This window comes from Arctopsyche grandis, chromosome 2 (genome assembly GCF_051622035.1).
Source record: "Arctopsyche grandis isolate Sample6627 chromosome 2, ASM5162203v2, whole genome shotgun sequence".
NCBI lineage: Eukaryota > Metazoa > Arthropoda > Insecta > Trichoptera > Hydropsychidae > Arctopsyche > Arctopsyche grandis.
In genome coordinates, this window is record NC_135356.1 from 7419216 (window position 1) to 7432766 (window position 13551).

At 32.4% G+C, this 13551-nt stretch overlaps 1 protein-coding gene across 1 annotated transcript in view; it reads right to left on the minus strand.

Annotated features, from left to right (window-relative positions):
- The window catches only part of sls (sallimus), a 107494-nt gene extending 95477 nt beyond the window's left edge, over positions 1-12017 (minus strand). The window contains exon 1 of the mRNA XM_077446056.1: positions 11520-12017. Coding sequence (XP_077302182.1) covers positions 11520-11652 — 133 coding nt within the window. The 5' untranslated portion in view covers positions 11653-12017. The remainder of the gene's footprint in view (positions 1-11519) is intronic.
- Between the last annotated feature and the right edge of the window lie 1534 nt (positions 12018-13551).

A 13551-nucleotide genomic window follows, 5' to 3' on the forward strand; every position in this document is an offset into this window, starting at 1 on the left:
AAAGTTATTGATTTTTCAAACTGATTTGTCACTGAGTAAACAACCGTACGATTCAAAAGAATTCAGAAAATAAAACATAAAACAAACGGGAAGATCCCCAGTATTTGAAAAAATATATTATAATCAAAACTAAATCGGTTCAATAAGCTAATAAAATGCACCTAAAATTACCTTTGAATATATAATACACATGTACGTATTGAATAATATGAATAATGCATTACTTTACATTAAAAATAACCTCTGACTGTTTCGATTGCGACGATAAATAAAATTTGTGCCAAAAGTGGTTATATCGACTTGGACGAGGGCCAACCAACTGCACAGCATTGTTGAATCGAAAACATAACGAAATCGAAAGTGTTCAATTGGACGTGGAAAAAAAATTATACCTATATAAATCTTAACGAGACGCCGTTTCCCAACGATCGATTTTTTTTTAAAGGCGAACATGTGTCGCCTCGCGAGGAGTGAGCGCAAAAGATCATGTCCAAATATGGAAAATCTAGTGGTCGCTTAACCCAAATGGCGAAAACGCGGCCAACCATTCATCGGACTGCAACCATATGGCCGAGGAGACGCGACCCCGACGTGTTTCGCAACCTGACAGTACTGTTTTTAATTTATAAAAAATAAACGAAATAAAATAAAATTAAATCGGTTCAAGTGCGCCCCTGCGCGGCGAGTTGCGAGTTCAACCATACTCTACCTCAATTGAACTGCGCGCCATATGTTGCATCGCTTTCACTTTTTACATTATTGTTTTCATTATTTAATTGTAGTTTTGTGGCAGCCCTAACCCGAATCGTCCCGTGGAGCGCCTCAGGGCCATCGACATTGAAACAAACGCAATTCGCCATACAACGTAAAGTGTATAACATACATATTCTACATACATATCTAGTTTTTGTATACATTGAGACGGCTGCGGTCCGAAATTGTTATTCATTATTTATTTACTAGTTAGTGCACTATGCGAATAAAATGTACATACATATACACATGAATAAACTTTAATCGAAAAATGTTTTATTAATAATAAACAAAAATGTACGAAAAACTTATACATATGTGTAATTAGTTGACACCCGATATTAAAATCTGTAATTGGTTCAAAATTAGCACAATTAAGTTATTAGTAGCAGGCTCACGGGTTCGAAACCCACCCAGGGCGAATTTTTTTTGTTTTTTATTTAATTTTTATGTTATACTATGTATCTAATAGCGTTATCTCAAACAAACACACCAAATTGGGGTATTTTTTTTTAAATAAATAACCCCAAGAATCACGATACATTCGAATACATTCGAAGCATATTCGAAAAGTAGTTGAAATTGCTGTATTAAAATAATTAGATTTAATATGACATTCAAATTATCGAGGTTTTATACATTTTTATTTAATTTAAAAATATTTTTTCAAAACGTATATATGTATATGTATGTATGTATATCCAGACCAATATAAATATGCTCATCTTGGGAAACTAGGCGGAATATTTAGTAAAATATGTATGTTGTAAAATTAAATCTAGATAAATATGTAATTATTTCACGCTTTGATTGTCCTAGAATTTGCGATCTACCATGCTAAAAATATTCCTATGAAGATTTTATCATTTTTCGATGGTTTTAAATACAAAAATAAATACATAAATAAGAATGAATATTAAAAAACGATCAAATTTTTTTGTTTTCATAACCAAATGTTTAAATTTTTATCGCATAAGGTTGTATGTATATATGTACATTACAAAAATATGCGATAAAATAATTTTATGTATATGTGTAACTATATTGTTCAATACTTGTATACATTTAAAAAAAAGTAATGACATTTCTAAAAATAAACTTTAATACTGTTTTGTATATATTTTTTTAAGTTTTTAGAAATAAGTAAGTAAACGAAATAAAAACAAAACTAAGGACTAAGTGCAAATACAAAATAATAGTGAGTGACTTAAAATTTAATTTAAAAAAATAATAACCAATCGATATTATTAATTAATTTCCTTATCTAGAGTACCAATTTTTTACAGAAATGTTTGAGCGCAAAATCATAAATCAAAATCTTATCGATTCATAGGAGACATAGTATCAAAAACAAGAATTCAATACACACAATATATTTGGACGTTTTTTAAAAATAAATTAAAAAATATCAGACGCACAGACCGGAATGGAACGAGAAGTTCAAAACACGAACAATACCGGTGAAAAAAAGCAGCGTCGTAATCTGACATTGTCGATCATTTATCGCATGACAGAAATCACTTCTATTTATAAATATTATTTACACACGTATGCGGGCTATAATACAATATATGTACATACATATGTACGAGCATACACGAATTTGTGAAATTACCCGCCAAAAACAAAGCAGTGCGGTCGGGAAAGTGTTAAGATGGCGCGGGTTTTAATCAAAGCATCTAGAAATTTTCGTTGCATTTAATGATAATTTATGCATTCCAATGAGATTTTTCTTTCTATCGGCGATTCACGAAAATTGTGTTATATGTATGTATTATAAACGAGAAGCGGTCGTCACGGCACATAAAGTCATAACTGTCTACTTCATCAATTAACTACATATTATTATTATAATATTATAATCTATCTCGCTTCCGACGGCGATAATGAGATCTAAAGATTGGGCGAAACGTTATTCGGATCTTTTTGTTTCGTTTTTGTCTAATGAATTAGTCTAATTTGTATATGTATATTAAGCATTCCTTGGATTCGATCCAATTGCGATAAACAATAACATTTGTATGAGACTATCGATTTCAGTCAGATTAAACATTCGACGTGCCGTAATTATTCTGTAAAAAAAAATCTACGCTTTAATTCTTAAAGTGTTAGTAAACTTAATTCAAGCTGATACGTACATACATTTAAAATTTTAAATATTATATATTATATTAAGCTATATATGTATGTAGATAAATTGTAAAACAAAAAATCATACACAACATCTCGAACATATTTTCTGAATATGACATTATAAACTCACATATACGTATGTGAATATAAATTGTATTTATAATTATCTAATTACGATAAAACGATCAACTAAATTTCATTGTTGCAGTCTTAAAAGGGATATTTTTCATCAATTGACATTATTAATTGATAATTCGTAAAAAAAACATCAGCAATTCTCACGTTTCAATATTGGCAAAAGTTGCGTATAAATAAATAGAGCTTTCGTGATCTATTATTCTTCAAATATACACACGTGTATTAAAACATCATTATTTCAACATGCATATAGTACGATTATTAATTTTGTAAAAATGATTCAACTGTTATTAGTATTATTGTTTACAACCGCACTTTCACGAATTCAAATTGTTCAATGTAAATACTTAAACATTTATGAAATGTAAAAGCAGTGGCTAATGTAACATTATCATTCGTGTGAGTAAAACACTGAGAATATCTATCTACAGATCTCCCTTCTATATATTGTACGTATGTAGATGCTAAAGTAATTTCTCGCTTTTGTATTTGGATCGTAAAAGAATCATAAACATATGAGGAAAACGGGAAATACCACGTCTTGGTGGACAATCATTGATAAGCTCTCGACGAATACTGCACGTACATATGTACATATGTCTGAGACTTACGAACATATTTTAATTTTACTGCCATTCATAATTTTATTGTAAGACTAAAGATAGAACAGAATCGCTTCAAAACAAAGATTGTCAAACACATGTGCCGAACAATTGGAATAAAAAAAAACATAAATGCACAAGGCGGGAGGCCTCGAACGAAATTAGAAAACGAATGCGCCAACTTTGATTTAAGATTAAAATAATTCTTTAAATATTGAGAGATGTATGGAATACAGATGTTTTAGAAAAAAATCGAATTAATTTATTTACAAACATATGTGGATAGTATATGTATAATCTAAGCCACGGATTGATTCATGATTAATTTCACTCATGCTAACCAAATTTTCTCTTTCGTTGTTTGACATTTTTAAAAAATATATAATTCTACGTTCATATTTAATTTTCAAATGATTTTTTTCTGTTAATATAGAAGAAATAAAATAAACTTTGATTTTTTTACTGATAAAAAAAAATCGGCAGAAAATTGCATTCTCCGTAGAAAATATTTAAAAACAAATGGTAGTTGCCAATTAAGGAAAAAATATTATCATATTAACATATGTATGCACGTATATATAATATATACATATATACATACATATAAGGAAAAATAAAGAGAAGACGAAGACCGAGAATGAGGAGGATTTCGTGGCTTAAGAATTTGCATGAGTGGTTTGGGAAGAGCAAATGTTTCTTTTTTTCGCTTTCTCACGCTAATATGATTAAAAGATGCACCAGAAGAAGGAGAGTAACCTTTTAAGGGCATTTTGATCTATCCGATCAAAGTATATTTTTTCGTACAGTCAGATATAATTGTTTTACATAATCAACATTTAAAAAGTGGAATGTGTTGTAACATTCTAAGGACGTAAAATAATTTCTTTATTTTTTTAATTATTTCTTATTTAACTTTCAATATAATTCAATGCAAGGTCTTTAATAATATTACTGTAAGTTTTGCTGTCCATAACATGACGTTGACAACTACTTTTATCGTCTAAAAATTATAAATTTCCATTAATATAAAATATGTACACATTCCACCAATAAATTAATAATATCAATAACTTCCGTATTTTATATTAAAATTTTATTAATGTAAATATTTCAAAATACGAAACACGGACTAAAAACTAACAAAAAATAAAATTCAAATTCTACCGACCGCTATACGCACGAACAATGTTGCATTTCTTAACTAAAATGAAACGAAATGTAATTGGTCATCTCGGGTCGAGCTGGGGTAAATGCGATAGCATGTACATTTTACGCAAGTCCCGGTTCAACTATAATATTTTCCTTAAATGTAATTTTTTTCCAATTTATCGAACGTATCAAAATTCTAGCCTGTAATATGTATGTATATATTTTTCATTATTTCCGCTACAGAAGGCAAACGGGAATCTACTGGGGATTGGTATCTTTCCCAAGATGAATTAATTACATTGTAAATAGTACAAAGTCTGCTCTATACTCGAAATCGAATAAAAATCTAGACTGAAATGCAATGCTATCGGGAAAATATCCTCTTTCGGATCTTTCTGAAATGACAAAATGGCAAACTACGGTCAGAATCGTTACATTGGGAAGCAAACCGTATTAACCTATCGTAAACTGAGAGCTCGGAATTGAAATTTTGTATTGCGATAGAGGAGTGTTTGTTTCGATTTTCACCGGTGTAAACGATCCATTACGAAGAAGCACACGTGCACGGTGGAGTGTGCAAGTGAGCGACTTGTTCGAGTAAACGGTCCGATGCACCGACACCGTTTTGTAACGGGACACTCCGGCTCACCGGTCCTCTCATCTCGCGATCCTCTCTGCGTGCCCTCCCTCCCTCCCTCAATCTCTCTTTTTTGTCCTGTTAACCTCTCTTCCAGTTTTCAGCCGTGTCCCAAAACCGGTCTGTGCGAGAATCCGCATTGCGATCATTATTGGCGAGGTCGAATCATTCGGCTCAAAGGTTCTCTCTCCTCTTTTAATTATCGCGAAAAAACACGACGATCGCTTAAATCCAGACAAGTGCATATAACCTTCGACTATCCTTAAAAGACGTGCGAAATTTCATACAAATTGTACAGCAAAAAGTGGTCAATAATCTATATTCTATATACATATGTATATAAAATTTAATGTCTGACTGTGTGTCTCAAATAGGCTCCTAACCCACTGAACCGATTACGATGGAACTTTCAAAATTTGTTGTATACATGTCCGGGAAGATTATTGTGAAAAAAAACCTCTTAATTATAATATTTGTAATTACAATTTTACTGACGCGAAAGTAAATCTATCCCGCTTTCATCGCATCACGCCGCGAGTGTGACAATAATCGCGCCACGCCTACCTCACACTCGAATGTACTGGCCATTCAGGGCTGTACCACAAACACACAGCGGATGGCCCACGTCAGCAAATATATCAATACCTATGTTTAAATTGAATGTCTGTGGAACGGGAACGTGAATTGCATGCCTTATTCTGGCATTGCAACGCATGTCAGGTTCTGCTAGTTCTACTATAAAATTGCAAATTTACTTTTTTCAATATAGAGCCACCGAATTCGACACAAGATATGATTACTGACAAAATTAAATAAAAATTGTAAAATAGAAAATGATCAGTAGAACGGTAACTATTAAAATGGATATAAGATGTATTGTGAATATAATTTAGTAATAATAAAAAGCAATTATATATCAAAAAATCAAAATACAAGATATTATCTCACGTTATTCAAAGTCAAAAGACTAAACTACAAAATAATCGCAAAACTCGGCAGTGTTGAAACTGTTAAATCTCTAAAATGAAAAAAAAATGTTAATTTTAGACAAGTTCGGTCCAAAATTTGGCTCCTGTTCTAAAATGTTTGAAGATCCCTGCTCAATGGCCTGGGTACAAATTTTTCTTATACATTATTTGTTTTTATTTTTTTTCTACTTTCACCCAAGCAACGCCAGGCAATTCGGCTAGTTTCCTATACGAATCAAAATCTATATGATTCAATAGTCAGTCAATTTATCAGTTTGGTCAGTAAATACATACTGTCAGTAAATTCATCAAAATGTCCATTAGATATGTAAAATCAGAATATCGCGTGTTTTCATTTAGCATATACATACATATGTATGCACATATGCGCAATTACGGACCATCACGGACATCAATGTACTGACTGTACTGTACAATACTGACTAGTCGATATATATAAAACTGACATTTTTTTTTTATAATATTTGACCATCTCTATACTGACTCGAATGATTAGAACTATTTAATTTATTTCCTGATCATGTTATTCCAGTTACTGACCAATCAAATACTAAATAATCAAATTTTCTTAATCATTTGATTTGAATTCATTTCAAGACGAATTCCAAATTGAAAAAAAAACATTCGAGCACTACAAAAACTTAGTTCGATTCGGTTTTAATGAGTGTCTCAAGTTTGGCAATAAAAAATTAATCAACAAACAGCATGGTATTGACAAGTAGCCTTGTATCAATCAATACGTGCGTATTTTAGCACTTTGCGCAATTTGCAAATTTATAGTCGACCAAAATATTGTACACGTTTCCGTCCACTGCGTTAACTCACTTAGTATTTATTATACTTGTACACAAAACTTTACGAACACAAACCGGTAAAATTTTATCGCACATTCGCAAAATGATATTCTTTGTGCGATTAATATCTGAGATAATCTAATTGTTTAAACATATTCATTTTAAATTGATATTCAGACGGTTCATTATATTCAATGATGTGATTGAACTGTCGCTATTCTACACTCGGCAATGTACATACATACGTACATACATATACATATATGTCGTACTTATATACATACGTTTATTATTTAATTCTGTACTTGTTTTATGACATAGTTGAAATGCTTCCAAGTTTTAATGCGCGCTTCCAAGTAATATAATGATATAATCCGTTCCAAAATAGAGATCATGTATACAAATTTCTATCCAAAGTACACTTTTTCCACGTGTGTTCAAACAAAGATCATATTTCCCGTTGTGTAAACAATGAATTTGAATGCATATATGTATGTATGTAAGTTCTAAATCGAAGCAAACGATCTGTTATTAAACTTGCCGATGCGTGAATCGCAATTGCAGTGAAACGATTTGCATAGTCGGTGAATTCGGACGAGTTTTATTTAATTAAAAGAAGCGTTTTATTTCGAAGTTTGATAGTTTGTGATTCTGAAGGGTCAAATTAAAAATAAAAAAAATCACATACAAAATTCAGACGGTTTTTGAGAGTGTGTCAAATTTTTAATGTTAAAAATTCAACCTCGTTGAGGTTTTTTTTAGCACATCTTATTTTTCTGAAGTGAGCCGTTTCTATTATTGTATAATTTATGATGACTTTTCAAGTCACATGTATGAATGGGCGAAGGGAATGGGCGATGGGAATGGGCGATGGGAATTTTTGTCATGTATGAATGGGCGAAGTTCGTATGTTTATTTTGGTGTATTTTGCAAATTATCTCTCATCGATAAGAATAAATACGGACAACGCCAGGCACTTATCTATATAAATTTTACATTGTATGTACTTATGCATATGTACATATATACGCAAACAAAACCAAAAGTTGCCTTATTGTGTTTATTCATACACTTCATAAAAAAAACTGTATACATGTATTCTACTATACAATATACATATGGATATAAACATCAACGTTTGTTTGTTTATTCCTTTGTGTAAATCTATAGTTATTCATTTGAAACTATCTATTATTGATATATTATATACATAAGAGCCGTAATATTTGAAAGTGGCTTTTTATAAGTCCACTTTTCTTCATTTTGAGAAACTTCGAAAAATATTAAATATAACGTTTTATTGCAATATTCAAAAATAATGGTGGCCTATAATATATTTCTTGTTTTTTTAAGTATCTGTCCTGGTAATTCGTCAGATAAAACCAGTAAAATTTCTTGCAAATTATTGTCTTTGTTTACCAGGAAAATATGATCTGCCGAATGTCTTTTTTCTTCGATGAACAATATGTGGTCCAGCGATAGAACGCAATATTGAATTTAAAATGTTTGCTAATCGATACGAATGATTTTAACCAGTGCTGTGTAGAATGTTATGACAGCATTAAAAATATTAATTATTCATGTTAGTTTTTAATAATGGAAGTATTTAGATAAAAAAAATATATTGTTTTTGATAAAATGTCCTTCAAACCTTTAAAAAAACCTCACTGTAATGCATTAATTCTGCTTTTCCGAGATTCTGAACATATCGAATTAATAACAATTTGTGAATTAAGTCAAACTGTTTCTGGAACTGAAAATTGTACTTCCACTACTTTCAAATATAACGGCTCAAATATCGATTTATAACTTTTGTACGGTATTTGGAAAGGGCTGAAATTCTCTGAAAAATGTAATGTTTTTTTGCTTTTATCAGCACGCACAATGCTGTGAACAATCTTGTCTATTTGTGCTATTAAATTAATACCATGTAAAAAAATATAGAGTGAAAAAAGAAAAAGTTATAAGCGTTTAGACAATTGAAATCTGACATGGCGAAAAGTGAGAAGAGTCTAAACAAACGCTGGATAAATTTCAGGCACTTATTCGTAGGAGAATTTTCAAACGCGTCTAATAAGATATTTTTTCACCATCGTAATGGTGGAGGATACATTTACTTATATTGATGACCAAAATAAGCAATATGGCCAAAAGTATGAAAACGATCGGATAAGAGGCAAAACTTTTTCAGAATTGTAATCGTAAGTGAAACATAAAAGAGGTTTGTAATAAAAAAGCATCATTGACTCTTGGGAAACAAAATGGCTGGAAGGCATTTCAGTAGATTCTTTGAAAATCTCTGGATAAAATCATTCCGATGATATATGCACCGTTTGTGTATCAAATTGAATTTATAGCTATTTTTCAAATCAACCGAAAATATTTATATAATAAATATCCTTTTGACAGATCTAAAATAATTTTAGAAATATATACATGTGTATATTGATTCGACAGATGACTCTTTTCGCATCGGCGAACAAAGGATTACGATATGCGAGATAAAATAAAAGCATCCGATTGTTATCATCACTCCATTTTAACGGCTGGCCTTTCTGGAGGCGAAGTTGGCACCTATACGGCGGAATTCGCCCCCGCATCTTTTATTTTCTTTCTGTTTCCACCTGGCAACACCTGGCGGACTCTTCGCAGTTTCGCACAGGAGGAATGGCTCACAATTTGCACCTACCGTACAGGTATTTATAGCCGTGCTCAAATAAAGGATGCCGCGGTGTCACGTTTCTCCAAAATATAAATCCGATCGCTTTGATTTTCCATCACAAAAACACCGAAATTCTCATATCGGTCACAATTTCATTTAGAAAAAACGTCCACACACACACTCATAAACGTATTGACGTTGATTTAATTTCACTTTTTGTTCATTTTTTATATATATACATATATACATATACATACGATTTGTATGTATTTTTTTTCACTTTCACTTGAGAGTCACAATGCGGAATTATTTTATATGGATAGGTGTGTTGATTTTTTTGGTACAAATGTGTGAAACATTAAAAATTTAAGTAATTTCGCATTTAATAATTGCAATAAATATAGCCAAGTATCATGAGAAGCAATCTCTGACACTAGCTAACTCTTAATATAAGCGATTCTCAAATATTCAGGACTTGAAAGCTTGAGAGGCGCTGCATAATGTTAACATATAATATTCAATAATGCTTTCGATGCAATAATCGTTGTAAATATATAGAACAATATAAAATGAATCTTTCAACCAAAATAAAATATTTTCAACAAACCCCCCCCCCCCCCTTCAATTTTACCCCTATTTTAGTACTCTACATACAAACAAAATAATACACCACCCTCTTTTCTGCCTGACTCATATACAGATACAATTTTTTTTTAATTTCAAGTAAATAAACAAAGAAAATTATGTAACATTAGCAAAAAATTTATTCTGTATTGGTTTTTAAATCAAATTTTGTTTTCAAAGCATCCAAGAATTCGCTCAGGTCCAAATGAATCTGTTCTTATACAATTTTTTCAAATATTTCAATGTGAATAGGGGGCGTTAATTACGCCACCGATGCAAAAGCATACTTTATAAATATATGTATATATATATATATATATATATACATATATATATATATATATATATATATATATATATATGGACACGTGTGCCAAACGCTCTCCTGTGGTATTTTCGTTATAATAAAAATGTGCCCCGCTCACCCACATGGACACATTCTGAGCATCGGCTATTTTAAACACACACACATACACACACACACACACACACACACACACACACACACACATACACACATACATACAAGTATATATAAATATAAAAAAAATCATGATATAATACGCTTCAAGATGGAGAAAGATCGCGCATCGAACGATAGAAAAGTGCATGCACATATACATATATAAAACATGATGAATAAATATTACAAATACATTTTTTATTAATTGACGGGACGCCACTGTCCCGAGAAGTCCGCATTTAGCCGCCACTGCCGCTAGCAAATATCACTTACCTCTCGGCTTTCCTTTCGAACTTTTGCCAATTGGCCGCTACGCAGCATTTAAATATAGGCCAACGGATGATCTTCCGCACAAAATTCGCACACAATTAAAAATACATGGTAATACAATGTCGAGACATGGAAAAAAATCGCAGATGCAAATGAAAATGGATGAAAATGAAGAAAAAAAAAGATGAATGTTTTGTGTTGTTTTTGTTTCTTGTGGTTTAATTTGAATTGAAGTTCGAGAAAAAATCTGTTTTTTTTTTTTTTTTTTTTTTTTTGATTTTTGGTTTAATTTTTTTAATGCTGACCTCGCTGTTGACTGGTGACCTGCCTGGTGAAGTGTTGTTCAGTCCTGCTGACCCGTTGTTCGCGCCTCGTAGTCTGCTGCTGCTGTTCCGCAGAACTACTGAACGTCTTTTCTTCTGAACTTTGTTGATACATTTTCGCTCACGTTCAATATTATTATCACTGATCACACACACGCAAAGCGAAATTTTAAAAAAAAAAAGTTCGAGAGCTTCGAAAAAAAAATTACAGAGATAGAATAGTCTTGCAGATGGAGAGTTGGAGAGTTTCACAAGCCCGTGTTTTATACTAAATATATATAAATATATATTTTAATAAATTATAGTTATTTAAAAAAAAATGTCTGTCGCGCTTTCGTTATTTATTTATATTATATATTATTTAAATTATCTGTCCACGAGTTCAGTTAGCAGAAGCCGAATCATCACCGGGACGTTGTACCAAGACGTCGGTCGGTTGGAAGTCGTGAGCGGACAGTGGCGTACTTGAGTGTTCGCCGATAGTCGCCGCAGAGTGGGGGGCGCCACTGGTCGAACGTAAATAGCATGAGAGCGCCCCTCCCCGGAGTCTCGGGTGTCTCGAGATGCGCGCGCGCACATCACCGGAAGTCATCTCGCGATGACCCTTAACCTGGTTTCCCACTGTTTTGGGGCTGACTTTTCACATTCATAACTTACAATAACTTCAATATCGACATTTCACTATTTCAAAATGCAATCATGCTTATTAAAAAAAAAAATTAATATCTACATACATGAGTACATTTAAGAGTATTGGAAGTATGTTAAATGAATTAGGATGGATGAGTATTAGAATTAGTCTAAATATTAGTACATTGTCTTTTGTTTATAAGTCAGATCATAAGTTATTGCTTAAGTACTATGATGATTATATATGTAATAAGGAATAGAGATAAACAAGAGTCAGTTGTAAGTAGAGTAAGAAAAAATAACACAGCTGGGGGTGTTTTTCATGGGTCTACCTCACGGGCCCGAATGTGAAACGCCCGAAAACGCAAATATCGCAAGGCAAAGATCGAAAATCGAAAGATCTTAAGTCGAAAGATAAAAAAAAGGTGCATGGTAAACGGTACATACTCACTTAATTTGCGCGAGCAGGATACAACAGGAACAAGAGGAACAGGCTTTTCCTCCCGTATTCTGCGCGCGCACATTAATACGGGAGGAAAAGCCTGTTCTTCTTGTTCCTGTTGTATCCTGCTCGCGCAAATTAGGTGAGTATGTACCGTTTACCATGCACCATTTTTTTTTTTGATCTTTCGATTTTCGATCTTTGCCTTCCGATATTTGCGTGTTCTGTCGTTTAACATTCTGTCTCGTCACAGAGACCGAGCTGGTATGTGTGAACGTGTATACATATGCATACATATGTTCGATTATCGAATTTTGTTTTTTATCCTTCTTATATTCCTCAAATAAATATGGAGATAAAGTCGTAAGTTGGTCACAACCGAATTTTTCACATAAAGTAAATGTAATTGGAGTTTTTTTTATATTATGTGGATTGAAGTGGACTTTCGATTTTCGATCTTTGCCTTCCGATATTTGCGTTTTCGGGCGTTTCACATTCGGGCCCGTCACGGAGACCGGTTTTTCATAGGGGTGTGCTCATGTATAATGCCCTCCCTGAGTGCATCAGGTCTGCTAAGACCATGGATGCATTCTAGCGAGGTGCGAAGAGACACCTCTGTGAGGGACAGTACATATAAGTTAATTATAAATTTTAGAGTTAAGTAATTAAGATGTATTTTTTAAATTAGCTTGATAGCTAAGATAATATATAAATAAATAAATAAATACCCGGTGAAAGGTCAAAAAATCGAAAATGTTCGTTTACCATGAATACGTGGCGGCGCAAATAAATAATCTTTGGACCTGGGGCGGGTCTAACATCAACTAAAGTCAGTAAATTTCATCGCATCTACTGCCAAAATATTCAAATTAGTATTTATCAAGGTATTGAGAAAATGGGTCCTTGATAGGGTTGTCAGGCTTCCCGATTAATCGGGATTGT